The 19,729-nt window shown below is 39.2% G+C and overlaps 1 protein-coding gene across 1 annotated transcript in view; it reads right to left on the bottom strand.

Annotated features, from left to right (window-relative positions):
• Positions 1–1,774: 1,774 nt before the first annotated feature.
• LOC148954248 (uncharacterized) overlaps positions 1,775–19,729 on the bottom strand; it is an 84,020-nt gene continuing 66,065 nt past the window's right edge. The window contains exons 7-8 of the mRNA XM_089086213.1: positions 11,833–11,955; positions 1,775–2,463 (exon numbers count right to left, since the gene is read on the bottom strand). Coding sequence (XP_088942339.1) covers positions 2,268–2,463; positions 11,833–11,955 — 319 coding nt within the window. The 3' untranslated portion in view covers positions 1,775–2,267. The remainder of the gene's footprint in view (positions 2,464–11,832; positions 11,956–19,729) is intronic.

Here is a 19,729-nt window from a genome sequence, read left to right as displayed (position 1 = left end):
AAAGGCTGTATATTTTCTCCAGTCTTTTTCAATTATTGTATCGATTGGAATCCTTGAACGCGCTCTCTGGAGATTTGAAGGAGTACTAGTTAGTAGAAACGTCAGCTTGAGGGACCTTGACTACGCAGAAAATGTAAATCTTCTCGCCCCGAACCATGACTCTGTCCCGCAAATGCTTGAAGAAGTGGCATATTTCTCAACTTACCTTGGCCTTCAGATAAACTCAAAGAAAATGAAATTTCTTTACCTCACCCCTTATAGTTGGGATAATTAGCTTACCCTTTATGGTGTCCCACTTGAGAAGGTTCACAGCTTCGTTTATCTAGGATCTGAGATGAATATGCAATCAAGATGTCAACAGAAGAGTATCTAGAGCTCAAACAGTCCTTGATTAACTCCGTAGGCATCTTTGGACTCGCCGAGACATTAGTTTAGAAACAAAGATAAGTTTTTATAAGTCGACAGTGAGGGTAGTTCTTCTGTATGATGTCGAACCCTGGCCCATCAAAGCAGATCAGGGACTCGCTCTAAAAGTCTTTGACCACTGTTGCTCACGTTCAATCTTGCGTACCCGGTTCTCAGACCGGATTTTTAATAATGAAATCCACCGACATTGTTGCAACATCGACATAATCTCAAGCATCATCAAGCTCCGCCAACTCCGTTGGCTTGGACACGTTTTACGTCGTCCTGACGACCGCCTCATTAAAAAATACTGGTCACTGAACCCCTACTAACATGGCGTAGAGGACAAGGAGGACGATTTAAAAATTGGTGGACACTAGTCAAACAAGATCTGGAGCCACCTGGAGGTTTTCTCAAATTTGGCCACAGATGGGGCAAATGCTGGCTGAGGTTTGCCGAAGAAATAGCACAAAACCGGCTGTCGTGGGAGACCATCATTCAGAAACTTTGTTTAGATGCAAGGTGAAATAGAAACACCTGGTCCTGCTGCAGGTACAAGTAAAGTAAGTACTACAAAGTTAAAGATTAATCCCTAGAGTCTCCAATTTCTTTATGGAAATGAAGAATCTAAGAATATCGCTAGGACTCAAATAAATAAATTGTTACGATTAGGCGAGTCTGCGGCAGCAGAGTATATTGATGCTCTGCATGCCATTAGGGGGCCCATTGTTCGATTCCAGAATTCGTCTGGGCACCAGGCCTGCTACCTGTCCTTTTGAAAAAGACATAAAAGCTGCAGCTTCAATTCAACGCCCTATGCGCCATCAGTGGCTCTTGTGGATCATTGCCTTTTTTATCCTTCCAATTTGCCGTGCAGACCAATACATGCACTTCCGATGCCCCTTAAGACCTAAAAAACTCGCTCGCCTCAGCAGCATACGATTTATGTCGTATTTGTGTTTGTTGTATTCTGTTCTTTGATATTTCACGCACATATTTCACCCTCCAACTCCAATTCAATTATCCTTTGCTTCACAAAATAATAGGTATATTTCGCAGCAACTATAAATACTCCAATTTTCTTTTATTAAGTCATTATATTTTACGTTTAAACAGTATTTCTGCTTCTATTGAGCTGACATAATCACTCTTTTCATAAGAGAAATAACAGAAAAAATTGCGGAATAATTATAAAATATAATTAATCTAATAATTATTTTAATTACATAATTATTTAATTATAAAAAAATACAAATGAAATGAAACTAAAATAAAACTTAAAATGTAAAAATTTAAAATTATATATTCGAAAAATTATAGAAAAATATTGAAAATATCCAACTTCGGCTCCATACATTTTCACACAAAAAGTGTTGCATCAACAGTCAAGAAATTTGCTTCACAATGCAATATGTTGCATGTGCAGAGATGCCTGTCAGAGATGTAAGCAAAGATTATGGAGTGTAAATGAGCCAACCAGGTATTCCCACCACTTCCTATCGGCTACCCTTGTTGTATCATGTTGTTATACCCAAGAACCGTTAGAGATAGTTAATCTATCTTGTCTGAATCTTTCCCCTACATGTTTAAAAGGAATATTGATCAATTGAGCACGGTGAATTGCTTCTTAAAAATGTCCTGCACTAGAAGAAGCGGCTTTGCCCTTTTCAAGCCTAGAAGGGCAGTTGAATAGACTATAAGCCTTATCTATAATTGCAAAGTCATACACTACTAACTTAGAAGAGATTTGAAATGTCTAACAAGACAAAAATTAGTATAAATTTGGGAGAAATAGAATGGTAATTGACAGAACACAGGTTTTTTAAGGCAAATTTTTATTGAGGTAAGTATACATTTTCAGGTTAATATACTCTATCATGAATGACCTGAAAAGGGTCAGTAGGGCTAAGGGGTTTAATTTCAAAGGAGCTGTTTAGCCTATTTAGGTGAGCCTCCAAATCCGTTATTGCTTCTCTGGCTTCGGAATGATAAGGCATAATAGCAAGACAATGTTGATATGACGTTAAGGCCTCAAAAATTTTCTTGTCATCTTCATGCCTGTAAAAGATACAAATTTAGTTTGAAAATTAAAAGTTTCTGTTAAGAGTTTCTGTTCTGACAGAAACTTTGTATTATGAATCACCTTAGAAGCTGGGTTTCGTATATTTTTCAATTATTTTAATATCCTTAACTTATATATGTTTATAATAATAGCGTGTAAGATTTCTTGGAACAGAAATGTAGGCAGCAATCTATTTTGAAATGTAAGAAACACTCTGGAGAGGGGGAGGGGAGGTGGAGAAAGAAAAAGGGAAACCAAAGGGGAAATACTACTACTACTACTACTAACGACTCGCCGCAATACCAAGCTACCTGAGGCCAACACAGCTGTGCACATTCCTCCTCCATCCCAATATATTCAAAGCTTCCCTTTTTACGCCTACCCATGACGTTCCTATTTCCATTAAATCTTTCTTTATGACGTCCTCCCACCCCAGACGGGGGCGATCTGCTTTCCGTTTAGCCATAGATGGTTGGCCGAAAAGAACAATCTTCGGTAATCTGTCATCCTTCATCCGCACAACATGCCCTAACCACCTCAACCTTTCTTTCATTATAGACCTAGAGAGCACTATTGAACCACATTTTTTGTATAGCTTATTGTTTAAAATAGGGTCAGTCAGCCGGGAACCAAGAACAATCCTTAAGCAATTTCTCTGGAAAACATCTAGCAAATCTTCATCAGCTTTTCGGAGCGTCTATGCTTCAGAACCAAATTTGACCACTGTCATGACTGCTGCTTCTAATATTCTAATCTTGGTTTGCAGACTTACCTTCCTATTCTTCCAGACTTTTTTTTAACTGTGAAAAAACACCCAGAGCCGTGGCTCTTCTATTTTTAACATCTTCACTGCTCCCACCATCTTTACTAATACTACTACCAAGGTAAGTGAAGCTGCCCACCTGATCAATCTTTTCATTACCCAATGTCAACTTTTCATCTTCACTTATTCCTAGCCTTAGTGACTTAGTCTTCCTAACAATAATTTTCAAACCAATACTAGCACCCTGAACTCGCAAAACCTCTAAAACTTCATTCATTTTGCTCACACTTTCATCTAGGATGCTTAAATCATCAGCATAATCCAAGTCCAGGAGACTTTTTCCTCCCCATTTGATTCCGTGGTCTCCCATTGCCTTTCCCGTGGTCCTTAAGACAAAGTCCAGCAAAATAATCGATAGAAGGAGGGATAAAACACAGCCCTGCTTAACTCCTGATTTAATACAAGATCAACGGCTAACCTCATTTCCTACCTTAACCGCAGCGGTGTTATTGTCGTACAAAGCACTAATCACTTTACTGTATTTGCCTGGTATACCATACAAGGATAAAACCTTTACTAAATCTCTTCTATCAACAGAATCGAACGCTTGCTCATAATCTATAAAACTGAGGACCAAAGGCGTTTGAAAACTCAGGCACGTCTTAATTATTAACTTAAGAATGAACATTTGGTCGACACATCCTCTTCCTTTTCTAAAACCGCCATGTTCTTCTCCTAAAACTTAGTCTACAGCATCTCTCAATCTAAAAAGTATTATATTACTAAGTAATTTGCTACCTACACAGACCAGACTAGTGCCTCGATAATTACCACACTCACTTTTATCACCTTTCTTATATAGTGGCTTAATTAACGTTTTCCTTAAAATCGTTAGGTACTTCCCCTCTTTCAAAAATCATATTCATAATCTTCAATAACTTATTTCTAACCTCAGATCCACCATATTTAAGAAACTCATTTACCACCCTATCAGCACCTGGAGCCTTATTATTCTTTAATCCTTTTAGTACTGTTGCTAAAGACATTATAAGACATTATAAAGACACTAAAAGACATTATAAGATAAGCCACAAAAGCCTCAACTTTTTGTGGACGGCAAAGGCTCAAAGGCCATCAACCAGCGTAAGTGCCTATCTGCAGATATTTCGTCGACTATTTATTGTTCAATATATGTGACGTAGCAAGATCGCCAAACTGTCCACTTGATTAAATTCTTAACCTTTGTTTTATCAAGACCTGGTGGATGACACACTGAATAAATATGATGACGTTAAAGATATAAAAGGCGTCATTACAAAATTTTAAGACTGACCTTGTAATTTAAATACTTCAGAACCTACAAGCTATAGCGATGGGCCTCTTTCCTGTTAGTCATCTGCTGAAAGAATAAACGGATTCCAATAGTATTCCCTCCTCTCGAAGCATTCCTAAAAATTATCTTCCGTAAGAGTTCAAACTCTTTGACTGTAAACTCTAACGAGCAAAAATCTTTGCGTGTTAGCTTTAATGTCGTTGATTGAGTCAAATCTCTTCTCGTTCAGTAACAATTTTAGTTTAGGAAATAGTTAGATTTTGGCAAAGGCAAATCAGAAAAATAGTGTGGTTGCTGAAGCACTGACATGTTGAACCTAACTAGGAAGATCAGAACCGTGAACGCAGGAAAGAAGAGACTGCGTTGCCATGGTGAAGGATCCAATGTGTCTCTTTACAAAGGCCAGGCCTTTTCGGCCGTATGTGTGTGCGCTAACCCTTTTTGTAACATACCTGAAATTTTTTATATACCCTAGGGAGCAAACTCATGATGGACGATACACATAGAATAAAAAAAAAGAAAAAAGCAATATTGGGTTCACACTTAACCAGCTTTGTCACACTATTTTTGAGCGTGGTCAATCCGATGTCTTCCACTGAGAAGACTGACCTTTGTTTGTCCGCCATAAGAATAACACACGATTTTTAAACTGTTCTGACCCTATTCAAGAATTATAGGTCCACTTCGGCTCAACTGAACAGTTCTAAGAACACCCAGTCGGTGATATTCCTGCTCACCTGACAAAAATTTAGGACTGAATTATGCAAAAGCTCTATAAAAGTTGAAATCAGAGGCACACCCTAACGTTGTGAATCGAGTTTATCAAAAAAGGCATATCTGCAACATTCCTAAAAACGGCTAAGGATATTGAGTTAAAACTTTCAGGGTATGTTGAATGGAAAGTTGAAAAGTGTTTGGAGGACAACAATCCCCACTCCCATGTCCTTTTTAGCTGCCCTGCCAAAAGGAAACCCAATCAAAATGTTGAAATAACCACCTCGTTCAAATAGTCTAAAGGTCAAATGACTATTCGTCCAGGGATGACATAACCCCCCCCCACAGTCCTTGAGGCAAGAGCTGTAAGCTATGCAAGTTGTATAACAAGGTTTGTTATGGACTAAGTTGTGTGCAATAAAATTTGTTGTTGAAATAAGAGGACATATTTGATCGTGGGTCTCAAAAATGCTAAGGGCATTAAGGTGAAACTTCTCAGAAATATTGAAGGGGATGTCGAAAAAAACATTTGCTGGATGGGTGTTAAAAGGGCTGGATGGGTGTTACAACCGTTTCTTATAGAAGAAACGGCTGATGGTATTATTTTGAATCTTTCAGTTTTATTGATCGTGGGTCTCAAAAATGCTAAGGGCATTAAGGTGAAACTTCTCAGAAATATAAGGGCACTGTTCAAGAGTGATCAGAAGTAAAATTGTCTGAAAAGCACAGAAACGTAGAACCAGTCTTCAGTCGTCTCCTCAATTGTAAGTCTACGATTTGAGTGTTCTAAATCACAAACTTTCACCCTTTCTAGCTGATTTCGATATATATATATATATATATATATATATATATATATATATATATATATATATATATATATATATATATATATATATATATATATATATATATATATATATATATATATTATATATACCTTTTTTTAAGAACCTTTGTATTAATCTTTATACTATTTAAGTTTAAACACTTAAAGTAGGGCGCAACTAAAAATTGTGCCTGAATAGCACTGGACGGTTAGCCTAATCCATTTTAAAACAGATGGGCTAGTAAAAACTTGAGAGTGACTAGTTAAAAAGGAAAGGAGGAATTAGTAAGAGTAAGATTTGAGCGAGAACTGGTAAGAAAAAATAAGCTCAATTAGAAAAAAATGGCAAGATTAGCCCTACTCGGTTACTTTGGGCAAGTTATTTCCACCGTTTAGGCTCGTATAATCTAAGAGAATCTGGCAACCATGTGCCTTATCAAGAAAAAAGGCGAATCTAAATGTAAAAATCGAAAAAAATTGGATATTCTTGAAATCCATGCGTATATATTTGATAAGAATTCTTGCAAAACACTTGGCTCGACACACTTAATCAAGGCAATTAGGTTCCAAAGACACTTTGGCTTAAATTTTTCAGATTCAATTTAAGCACTTAGTCTTAAATGTAAAGTTTTAAGAATCTCTTGAAAATTTTAGAACTCAAAGATCTCTGAATATTTCGAATTTTCTAAATTTATAAAATTTCAGGGATCTCTTCGCTTGTATAGATTTGACTTAAGACAATGTCTGGTATTCGCTAAATATTAAAAAGTAATAAATAAACTTGGTCATACACCTTCAACCGAAAATTCTTTATCTTAAACTAGATGACAATGTAAACTTACTCTGTTCTCACTACAGTCACTGTATTCTATACTTATTATACAAAAATTTAAACACTCTATACATAACCAGGTTTTCTAAAAATTCAATAAACTTTTATTATAGTCAAAACACAGTAGCTGTATTTTTATGTGCTACACTATACTAAATGCATAAACCACTGAACTACATTGTTACTTTATAAGATTATTTGAAAAAAAACTACCGTTTTCTAAAGAGTTAAAGAGGCTGAGTCACAAGTTCGAACCTTAAAACGTACAGGGATTAGGAGGTACAGTTGGGGGGCTGCTGCACCCCAAACCACCCGCTTTTGCAGCCTTTAAATAAAAAAAACAAGTTTTTTTTAACTGAAAGTAAGGAGCGACACAAAACTTAAAACGAACAGAAATTATTCCGTATATGAAAGGGACTGTCCCTTCCTCAGCCCCTCGCTCATTACGCTAAATTTTTCCTTTCTCACAACTCTATTTTTTTTAAAAAATGAAAAACTTTATCGTAAATAGCGAGGCGTTGAAGAGGGGACAGCCCCTTTCATATACGGAACAATTTCTGTTCGTTTTAAGTTTTAATGTCGCTCCTTACTGTCAGTTAAAAAAAACTATTTTTTTTATTTAAAGGCTGCAAAAGCGGGGGGTTTGGGGGGTGGTAGCCCCCCAACTGTACCTCCTAATCCCTGTACGTTTTAAGGTTCGAACTTGTGACTCAGCCTCTTTAACTCTTTAGAAAACGTAGTTTTTTTTCAAATAATATCTGCACGTTTTTGTACAGTTTATTACTTATTATTGCTTGACTAACTGTTAGCTGATCGTGTCAGGAGTTAAAGTCGAGGGGCTGCCGCCCCCCAAACCTCCCGCTTTTGAAGATTCTTGTCTTATGACTTTTAAAGATTTTAAGATTTTCGTTTTTCGACAAAAAAAAACTTCTGGGAAAGAGCTGGAATTTCTGGAAGCTTGCAGTCGGTCTTGTCAGGTTAAGAGGACTATTTTGATCTAATTTAATAATGAAATACTATGCTTTTAGGAATTTCAAAAATTAACATGGACTCTTACAGGAAAACGAGGTTTTTCGTAAATGTAAATTTGGGGGATATCTTTTTGATCTGAAAGTATCGAAAGGCCCTAACAGGTTGAATTCTGCTTTAACTGAGCCCTTATTCACCCAGATTCTTTGCCAACTGTGGCTTGCAGGCGTGGCTGATAAAAAAAAAATAATTTGATGAAGAGTATCTGGCTATATTTGGTTTTTGGAAAACAGGGAAGGAGTGATGAGATTAAGCTGAAATTTTGAGGATAAGCTCCCAGGCCCTAGGAAAGCTTATCCTCTAAATTAGAGCCCGATCGGACAACGTTAAAGGGGGGCTGTGGTGGGAGGGTCGAAACTTCCGGCCCAAATTCCCCCATGGAGATAAAGTCGGAGGGGGAGGGGGGGGTGGTGAAATTTTGCATGTTTCTTAGTTTGAGCTTAGGCTACAAAATGCGATCACCGCCGTCTCTCTGCGACCTCTAGGACCGGAAATCGCTTAACATTGTGGTGGGTCGCCTCTTTAAAGAGGCACAAGTGTGCCTCCTTGATATGCTATATACCATAAAATTTACCGTGTTCTCTGAATGCAAGAGGTTTGTCGCACAGAAAAACTTACTCTATTCTGTAAGACTAGACACTCGACAAAATCGTGTTTGTTGTAGAAAACATTCTACAAAACTACTACTACTAACTCATTGCAGCACCAAGGCACTGAGGACAACACAGCTGCACATGCTCCTCCTCTATCCCACTCCATTCAAAATCTCCCTTTTTACACCCTCTCAAGAAGTTCCGATTTCTCTTAAATCTTTCCTTACAAAATCCTCTTATCCTATTTGAGGCCGAACTACTTTTTGTTTAGCCCGAGACAGTTGGCCGATAAAAACAATCTTTATCAATCTGTCATCCTTCATCCGTAGCGTGTCCTCACCATATTCTTCTTTCTCGTATTATAGCCCTAGAAAATAGAATTGAGCCACACTTTATCTTACAACTAACTCTTTGAGATACAGTCAGTCAGGCAGGTACCCCAAATAATCCGTAGGTAATTTCTCTGGAAAACATCCAGTAAATTCTCTTCCGTTTTTCGGAGCGCACACGTTTCAGAACCTTACATGACCTATGTCATCACTGTTGCGTTCAAATCTTCTGATCTTGGTTCGCACACTTAGCTTTCCAAACTTTTTCAACTATGAAAAAATACCCTGGGCCTTTGCAATTCTACTTTTAAGATTTTCACTGCCCCCACCGTCTTTACTAATTATATTACCGAGGTAAGTGAAGCTGTCCACTTCATTGACCTTTTCATTACCCAGATCATCTGTTTACCTTCACTCATTCCAGTCTAAGCGACTTAGTCTTCTTGACAGATGCTCTAAAAATATACTTAACTCTTCCTATAGCTATTAATTCATACATTCTATATTAAAGCATCCAACAGCTATACGAACTGTGCCGATCCCATGAACTTGTGATCGCAAACACCCACTTTCAACGTAAGACTATCCACCAGTACCCGTGGTATAGTAACGACGGTCGCACAAAGAATATGATTGACTATGTGATGATTTCTAAACGCTGGAGATCATCGCTGAAGAACTGCAGAACTTACAGATCAGCAGAGCTCGAAAATGCAGATCACAGGCTTGTGTGTGCTGATGTCCAGCTTCACCTCCATGCACAGCGATCGGAAAGAAAACCAGTAGCAGCGGATATTGGGAAACTAAAGGAGCCAGATACTCGCCAGAAGTATAGTGTTGAGATATCAAATTGCTTTGAGCTCCTTGGCACACTCAACAGCAGCGAAGACGCCTGGAAGTATTTTAAGTCGCAGACCAGCGAAGCAGCATAGCTGGTGCTTGGCAAGCGAAGTTTCCCGAAGAAATCGTGGCTAACTGACGAAACACTGCAGGTCATAGAGCAAAGGCGGAGGGCAAGACTTCTTTGGGACATGGCCACCTATCAAAGGCTCAATGGAGTGCGGAACAGACTTATTCACCGAGACCGAACTCAGTTTGTTGCAAGGAAAGCCGATGAAATCGAACTAGCAGCAAAAAAGAAAGACATGGGTAGCCTGTTCAAGCGCCTCCGTGATCTCACAGAAAATAAAACACCAGTATTGGGACCCGTCCTATCCAGGGATGGGACACTTCTCTCTGATGAGGGTTCTTGTCTCGAGAGGTGGAAGGACCACTTCTGCTCACTCCTGAACAACACTAGCCCGTCTATGCCTTCTACTGATAGCTCTAGACGAGCCTTCAGCCCCTCAGAAATTGGAAATGCAGTAAAAAGGCTCAAGAACAATAAAGCTGCCGGTATCTGTGGCCTGAGTTCGGAGCTGCTAAAATATGCAGGTCCTGTTATGCTCCTGTTTCTCCACACCCTGTTCTCTAAAATCTGACAAACCGAGATAATTCCCGAAGATTGGCGGAAGGGTGTCATTATCCCTTTATGAAAGAGGAAAGGCTCTAGAAGCGACTGCTCGAACTACCGTCGAATAACCCTACTGTCTGTCCCGGGAAAACTTTTCTCAGTGGTCCTGCTAGATCGATGTCGAAATATCATTCGTGAAATCCGGCGACCGGAGCAAGCTGGTTTCATGTCGGACCGTTCAACCATCGAGCAGATTTTTACGATCCGGAAAATCATAGAAAAAGCCACGGAGTTCCGACAAAAAGCTTTTGTTTTTTACCTTCGTCGACTTCCGTGCTGCGTTTGACTCAGTGGACCGAGAAGCTCTTTGGCGGATTCTAGAATCGACAGGCCTCCCTGAGAAATACTGCAGATTCTTCAAAGCTCTACACCATGGGACGGAGAGCTGTGTTCAAGTGAACGGCCGGCGCAGCCCGTTCTCCCAAATCACGACAGGAGTGCGCCAAGGACGTGCAGTGGCCCTTGAGCTCTTCAATGTCATCATAGACTACGTTATGACAAGGACTACTTCACGTCTCAGCTTTGGACTCAAGTTTGGAGATCGCGTCATTACAGATGCTGATTTTGCCGATGACTTGGCCATTCTGGCGGACTCCATGGAGCAGTTGCTGGAAGCGCTTCGAATTCTACGAGAAGAGGCTGCATAAGTAGGACTGCAGATAAACTGGACTAAAACGAAAATTATGGCCATAGACCCATCGTCCCCTGCTGCCAATCCTTCAGTTACCCTGGATAGCACCACTAGCATCGAAGTTGTCGAATGGTTCACCTACCTGGGCTCCATAATTTCTTCAGATGGCTCGCTTCTTTCTGAACTACAAGCGAGAATATCCAAAGCGTCTTCTGCCATGGGCAGACTGAACCGTCACCTCTGGCGAAAACCAAACATCAATCGCACAACGAAGCTGCGGATTTTCAACGCCCTCGTCGGCTCTGTGATGCTCTATGGAGCTGAGACGTGGCAAGCTTCAGCCGCAACCCTCAAGGCAATTGATGTCTTTCAGTCGAAGAGCCTGAGGAGGATCGAAGGTCTACGATAGTTCGACTTCGTCAGCAATGAGAAGCTGCTGCAGCTCACCAAGCAGTCTCAGTTTTCGACCCAAGCAGCCGAGCGAACACTACAATGGTTCGGACACCTACTTCGAATGCCTCCACACATACCTGCGAAAACGATCCATTTTCGACCCTGTCAAAGCCGGTTGGAAGCGACCTCGCGGCCGACCGAAGAAATGATGGTCTGAAAGCCTGTCCAAGTTCCTGACGATGTTAAATATCAGGTTGAGCGATGTGCAAACGCTTGCCATGGACCGAAACGGATGGAGGAGGTAGACGTCACTCTCTACGCCGAGCAGCGCCCGGCAGAAGACATAAGTCAAAGTCAAGTCAACAGCTATACTCTATAACTATAATCTATACTCTATAAAACTTACCGTTGTCCTTGAAAGAAAAGGGTTTTGGCGAGATAGTCTTGAGCAGTTGCATGAAAAGGATTTTCTTTCAAAGCAGTCATGAAATCTTCTACTGCCTTTTCAATGTTTGCATGGTTTGCATACCTAAAAATTCAATAGTCTTATCCAATTTCGACTTGTGGTCAAGCAAACAATATAGAGTTTAAAATTAACCTATTGTATTTCGTTTACATCCAAGCAAGCGGGAAATGAATAGAACGAAAAATGTAAAACAATTAAAAGCGTAACTGAAGCAAGTTTGCAAAAACTTTTTGGTACCCGAAATCTTAAACTTGAGTCAAACTTAACTTCAAGACCTCAAGTTCTAACTGCTAGTTCACGTTTTTATAGCAGTCTAGTCATGTTCATTATTCAAATCAAATGTTTGGACAGCATTAGTATTCTATGGAAACCAAAGAAAATAAGGGTGCCGCTATCAAAACAGGAAAGTATATCTTATTATTACCAAAATACGAGCTCGAAAAGTTCAAGCACAGTTTTCAGAAGATAAGACGAAAAATCTCCCTGCATTCTGGAGGGGTTGGCTACTTGCCCTCCAATCATTTTTACCCTTAAAAAGGGCACAAGAACTTCCCATTTCCAGTGAAATGAACCCCCTCTGAAATTTATTAGACCATCCCTTCCATATGAACTGCCTCTGGAAAAAAACAGTAATAAAACATTGAAGCCTTACGGTCTTTACTATAAGCAAAGCTATAGCAATGCCTCTGATAGCGTTAAAACTACTCCTATGAAATGCATTTTTATTTATAATTGCTACATAATTGCATAAAGACAAATTGTATTAACCTAGAATATATCCGAACAAATGAAATATAGACAAATGAATTTTCTTAATCTAAAGTGCATACTAGGAGCCAATAATAGGCACACCAACTTAGACAAAATTGCAAGCCCCTTATCGACAAAGATGACCATGGTCGAACAGTCTAATGTTGCTTTCAAGTCTCTAGACTGTATCAGACTTTAACCCGAATTCTTGTTTTCTATATGAACATTAAAATTGAAGTTGTCAACCTTTCAAAACCTTTTAAATGGTATGTCTCATGAAAGAGTTCAAAATTTTGCGCTCCGATCTTATCGAACCTTGTTGTCACTGTAAAGCTTTTCATAATCATAATGCTAAAGATAAGACACACTAAAAATAAAAGAAAGATAGATTAGTCTGTAGAATTACATAGCCCCACATCCCTAATCCCTCACCCACCGTGGTCTAACAACTGATTCCTTATTAAAGTTCCCGTAGTTGGTTTTGAATTCTTTTTTTCTAATTATTTTAGTTAAATAAAAGGTGAATTAAGTTGTTGAAGTTTCTAACCCCTTAACCAAGAAAATTACCGTGCTCTATCAACCTCTTTCGGCTTGCACGTCCCTTTTCGCAGTGGATACAAGCCGAATTGTTTTTACCCTTAAATGTATCGAACGTAAATAAAAGGTAGATCCACTAGCAAAAGATGCCCCTCATCAAACAGATGACCAATGCATAACAGCTAATTGCTACTGAGGAGTCCCTCCCTTGCCTTCAAATTGGAACCAGGTTTTTATTTTTCTTACATCTACCACAACACTGAAGTTGTCAACGCTCCACAATATCTAAAATAGTCTATTGCATGAATGAGTTCTAATACCACTTTCTAATACTACTACTTAGAGAGGAGCAAGGGGAAAACTCCAATTTCTTTGGTGATGAGGCCTGGTAACCGTCGCATATCTTAATCGCTTTATAAGTCGATTTGAAACTGGTCCCTGCCTGCTTGCCTGCTAGAACAGAGCTTTCCAATCAAAAGCAGAAACATGGTTCAATCGAACGAAAGCTTGGCTTAGCAACTTCAGATAGTTCTATCCAAAATATAATGTGTTAAGGGTAATTATTCGATGAAAACCAACTATTTTCCTACTTTAGTAATTAAGACAGATAAACACTTGAACGAGGCTTTGACATTAGTCACCCATCCTGTCACCTTGGACAAACAGTACAACCAAACATTATCAACAAAAAAAGGGCCCATAGACGTGCAGCGTTGTCATTATTAAATGTAAGCCATCATAAACTTAAAAGCAGAACGCCTCAAATCTAATGAAATATTCTCAAATCACCTTCACCGTGGGCTTCTCAGAGGAACACACTGTGCCTATACGAGTTTTGGTGCATTAAATTCTTTACCAAGGAAAAGTAGCACGCCTACTAAAAGTTCTTTATAATATTCCTGTGATTGGTGAAGCTTGTCAAATACATTCCCTGTCAAATACAAATACATTGAGCAGGTTCCTCAAGGAACCTGCTTTTTTAGCTGCGATCAAGCGAGTGCCGGAGAATCTAGACGAACAGTCTCTAAAACAGCTAATCCCCAAATGCAATAAAACCCTACAGTGTGGCAAGTCTCGAACACTTAAAGTCTACTTTCCGACACGAAACGACCTCGATACCTTTCTCAAAGTTTCAATGAAAATCGGATATGAACGCCTCCCAGTTGAAGAGTTCGTGTTCTTACCGCTGCTTTAATTGCCACGCAATCGGTCGCCTAGCTGCAGATTGTAAGAACGGTTCTTTTTCTCCAAATGCGGCTACGCCGATCACAAATCTACGTCCGATACCCTGTGTCAGAAGGCAACCTTTTGAGTTGGTTGCAAGAAGCAGGGTCATACTTGCTATAGTGTGAAGTGCCCGAAAAACCGTAAACCCTTAAACTAATAACCTCTCCACTAACGTTTTTTTCGTGGAATATTCAAGGTTCTTTTATCAATAAATTTCCGGTTCCAAAAAGCCTTTGTTTTGAGTTTAGTATAATTTGTTTCCTAGAAAATTTTTTTATTGAACTTGATCTGAACATACTCGAGCTTGAGGATAAGAAAACTTGTTGTATACCCGCTAGACAGCTGAACAACAGAGGCCGACTCTCGGGTGGACTTGTTACGTTTGTGAAATCAGCTCTCCGTTCTAGTATTTTTAATACCAAGAATTATTATCTAGCGGTAACATCTGATTGTTTTGTGCCTATTAGTGTGTATTTTCTCAAAGAGTACAATAATGACCAGTCTGAGTGCTCGTGAGTGCTGTCTTGGGAAAAACTAGATTTGTGTATGGATAAAAGTCAGTACTTACGTTTACCTTGCATTATAGCCGGTGACTTTAATTGTAATCTGTCCAAGCTGAATTCTCAAGCGTCGCCGGGTACAACACTAGCTAAGGGTTTATTTAGTGATTTCTTGTGGGTTTTAGATAAATCGTCCGATTTTACGTATGTTCACACGTCCTCGCGAACTTCTAACCTGGACCACATTGTAGTATCGTCCGACTTGCGAGCAGATAAGATAATATTTACTTTCCAAACGCTATCACAAGCTCTAATAGAGCAGAATTCGCTTCATATGTCAAAAAGAAATAGACAAAGCAAAACGAAGAAACAAATAATACAGCAAGAAAAGAAACACTAATCAAGCATAAAAATTGTCGATAAGAATTTAACAAATGGCTAGAATAGAAACAGAATAATAGAAGAAGGGGTGGGGGATAAAAGAAAATCACAGTCAAGAAGAAAAACATTGCCGAAATCGTGTTCAAGGTCAAATCAGAAAAGAAATTTAACATAAATAATTATCAATAACTTGCTCTGTCGGTATGCCATCTTCTGGTCACCAAACCACACCTCTTCCTCCTTCAGCACCTCGAAACTGTCGTAACTGGTCGAAAATCGATCAAGCCCTATTCATCGAGTCGGTAGATTCAGTCCTGAATAAAATTAGCGTCCCATTTCATATCCTTCAGAAGTCACTCCAGTTACCTCAAAAAGAGGTTTCGATTTGTCTAGATATATATTGTGCAGATATCTACCATGCTCTTCGCTTCGCAGAAAAACAAGCTGTTCCTCTGCAACGAATTCGTAAAGGAATCATTCCCGGGTGGTCGTCAAATCCAGATCTGGTCATATCATGTAGTCCAGCAAAATTTTGGTTTTCAGTATGGAAAGAGTGTGGACGTCCGAATATGGGTCTTGTGAACAGCATACGGATTTTCAGGAAGCAAAAGTTTTCTAAGGCCCTGGCTCGGCATCGGAAAAATTTAGTCAATCGTTATTCTGCCCGTGCCAAACAAGATAGAAGTAGGATCTTCAAGTTTGTCTCTCGTTCTGCAACAAATTCTTCGTCACCATCTCCAGCCGACATCCCTGAAGATGAATGGTATGCCTATTACGAATCGGAGTTCTCACCCCGTGACCCCTGCATCGAACAATCTTACGAGGCTGCCTTAGATCAGTTTCTATCTTCTCATCCGATGAAGATTTTATCGGTAGTACCCGCTCTGTTGAAGATGCCATCCGTAGACTCAAATGGAAAGACTCATCGGGCATTGACGAAGTCAGTGCGATCCACTTGAAACACGGAGGTAAACTTCTCGCGGCACACCTCTCACTGCTTATGCAGATGATTTTCTCTCAAGGGATTGTACCTGCCTCTTTCTGCATCGGAGATCTGACTCCCATTTCTAAAAAGGGGAAATCCGAAGTTTAGTGCACATAAGTCCGTCCGATAACTGTAGCTACGTCACTGTGCAAGCTCTTCGAGTTACTGTTTATACAGGAACTCAAAAATGTATACTACACTCCTCCACATCAGTTCCGCTTCAAGCGAGGAACTGGATGTCTTGATGAATTAACAGTCGTTGTTAATGTCTTGATAGATGCCAAATTTTGTGGAGAAAACCTTAGTTTGACAGGAAACAAAATTATAATGGCTTCCGACTCTCTAATCTATGCTGTGATGCCTCTGAAGGCCGGTAGACGTGGTGAATCTATCTGTCATTACTTCTCTCGGGAATGTATATTCTAGATTACGGATCCGACTGAAGCTATCTCCTGACAAGGGTTTGACCCCCATTCCGCGCACCCAACCGGTTCCAGTCAAGAAAGGAGCGCGTCAAGGAGCAGTCACCTCTCCCGACCTTTTCAATAGCTGTGTCCTTGATGCACAAGATCAATGTCCATCTTCGCTGATTCTGTCATTTGCTAACTTGTCTTTGGTATTTTACGCGGACGACATCCTGAATCTTAGCCGAACCCTTCAGCGGGCAATTGATATCTTCGAAATCCTTGAAGCCGAATATCTCAAAGTCGGACTTTAGTTCAACTCTTCAAAATCGAAAATCGTCCTATTCAATTGGAAAACTGATTTTTGTGTTCCTACCATTGCCCTTGGTTCTAGCTCTGTCCAGCCAGTGGATCACCTCATTTATCTAGGTTTACCCATAAGTTCGTCTATCACACACGAAAAATTCTCCTCGAACAGCTTAAACGACGAATTTCAGCGTCTTTCGCTTCAATTGTACCGTGCAAACTCCGATTCAACCGGCAGCTTCTAGCAAGCTTGTAAAACACCATCGCTCTTCCTCATATTTTATATACCACACCCTTCTGGAAACTTCTCACTCAAAGTGACTAGAATAAAATCAGAGCGATGTCTTTTCGTTTTGCGACGTATTTGCTTCGTCTACCTCCATGGTATAGGAATTCGCATGTAATTGACGAATTTAAAGTCGCAGACCCTGACGTCACCGTCGCTAGACGAGTAGCAAAGCAAAATAGAAAAATACGCCAAAATCTACACGAATGGTCCATCTGCTCATTCAGTGATTCGTTTTCTTTGTTGGTTCAGTTTGTTGTAGTTTGTGCCTTTCTTTTATCTTTCTTTTTTTCTTTTTTTAAGTGCTCCGTCTTGTTGTGTGTTGATTTGGCGGGTTTTTCAATAAATAAATAATAATAAATATTTGCACACTACTACTACTACTACTACTACAACTACCACTATTTCTACTACTACAATCACTACTACCATTAAAACTACTACTGCTTCTGCAACGAGTACTACCAAGGCTGAGGATACTGAAACGAACACCTGAGGAAATGTTGAGGGGAACTAAATCCAAATATAACACGTGCACAAAGTTTCCGAACAGGGCATATCAGCGATATTTTTAGAATGGCTCACCGTATCAAGATGAAACTTCTGAGGCATCATGAGAGGGATATTCAACTGACCAAAAGGCAACATTTATTTGTTACTATTAATACTGCTGCTAATATTGTTACTACTACTACTAATACAACATTATTACTGCAACTACTGCTTTTACTACTACTGCTAGTACTATGATACTAGTAATATTAAGGCTTAGCGCACAAAGGTGAAATTTTGAGAGAATGCTGATTGGAAGTTGTTACTAATCCAAAACGCACTATGTGCATGTGGATTGTCAAAAGAGCGTATCTCAAGAATGGATTTGCATATTAACCTGCAACTTTCAGAGAATGCTCTGAGGTGAAGATCAATTGAACAAAAGGCAATATGCGCATGTTACTACTAATATTACTATCACTGCTACTTTTACTGCTACTACTACTTTTACTACTACTTAATCATTCCAATCACTACTTCTATTGCAACTACTTGTAAGGCTAAGAGCATTAAGATGAAAAGGGCGTTTTAGCAACATTTTTTGGAAAACTTACCGTATCATGGTGGAACTTCCGGCGTATCACGAGGGAGATGTCCAAATGACCAAAAAGTAACACGTGCATGCTACTACTGCAATTAATGCTGCTCCTACTACTGTTACTACCACTACTTACACATCACTACTATTGCTACTACTTCTCCTAATACTACCACTACCACTGTTATACTAGTACTGTTAAGGCTAGGCGTATGAAGATGAAAATTTGAGAGAGCATTGAAAGGAAGTTTGAACTAAATCAAAACACACCATTTGCTTCTATATTGTCAAAAGGGCATATCTCAAGAATAGATTTGACTATTACGTTGGAATATTCAAATAATACTTAAAGGGGAAGATCAATTGACCAAAAGGCAATATGTGCACGCTTCTACTAAAACTACTACCATAACTACTTTTACTACTGCTGCTACTGCTATTGCTATTACTATTACTACTACTACTACTGCTAATACTACTACTACTTCTACTACTACTACTACTACTCCACCTACCTTCTATTAAAACTACTTGTGAAGCTATGAATATAAAGATGCCAATTTCGGGAAATGTTGAAGGGAAAGTTAAACTAAATTAGAAGTATAAATATATACATATCGTATATCGCATATATAGCACAATATATAGCATATCGCAAATGTCATAGCAGAGGCTAATTTTATCAAGTTGAAACTTCCCGGGCTTGACAATAGGGATGTTAAACTGACCAAAAGGCAATATGTTAATACTGCTACTATTCACAGTAGCTGCTACTAGCACTAGAGCTATTACGGCTACTACTACTAGTCCTTCAACTAGTACTGCTAGTATAAATACTGCTACTACTATGACTACTATTAAAAGTATGGCTAAGGGTATGAAGGTGAAATTTTCAAGGAATATTGAGGGGGAAGTTGAGCTGAATCACAAAACTCCGTTCTATATGCAGGTTGTCGAAAGGGCGTAACAGCAATATCTTAGGAACAGTTTGTTGTGTGAAGTTGAAACTTACAGGGCTTGTTTTGGGAGATGTTGAAGGGAAGACAATATTTGCATTCTAATACTGTTGCTTCTTCTACTACTGCTACTGATGCTACTACTACTGCTACTACTACTACTGCTACTAAAGCTAAGGCTACTATTAATAATTCTACTGCTATTATTACTACTATTAGTACTACTACTACTACTAAAGCTAAGGGCATTAAGGTGAAAAATTTGGGGAATATTGAAACAGTACTGAATTAAATCGAAACACACTATGCAAAGAAAGCTTGTCAAGAGGTCAGCAATGCTTCAGGAACGATTTATGCTCTTAAGTTGAAAATTTCAGCGTCTGTGGAGGGGGATATTGTTGAAAACTAAAGGTTT

The sequence above is a fragment of the Artemia sp. Qi Xiang Cuo genome, chromosome 3, assembly GCF_049724085.1.
Source record: "Artemia sp. Qi Xiang Cuo chromosome 3, ASM4972408v1, whole genome shotgun sequence".
Lineage (NCBI taxonomy): Eukaryota > Metazoa > Arthropoda > Branchiopoda > Anostraca > Artemiidae > Artemia > Artemia sp. Qi Xiang Cuo.
This window is presented reverse-complemented; position numbering and strand designations above follow the sequence as displayed.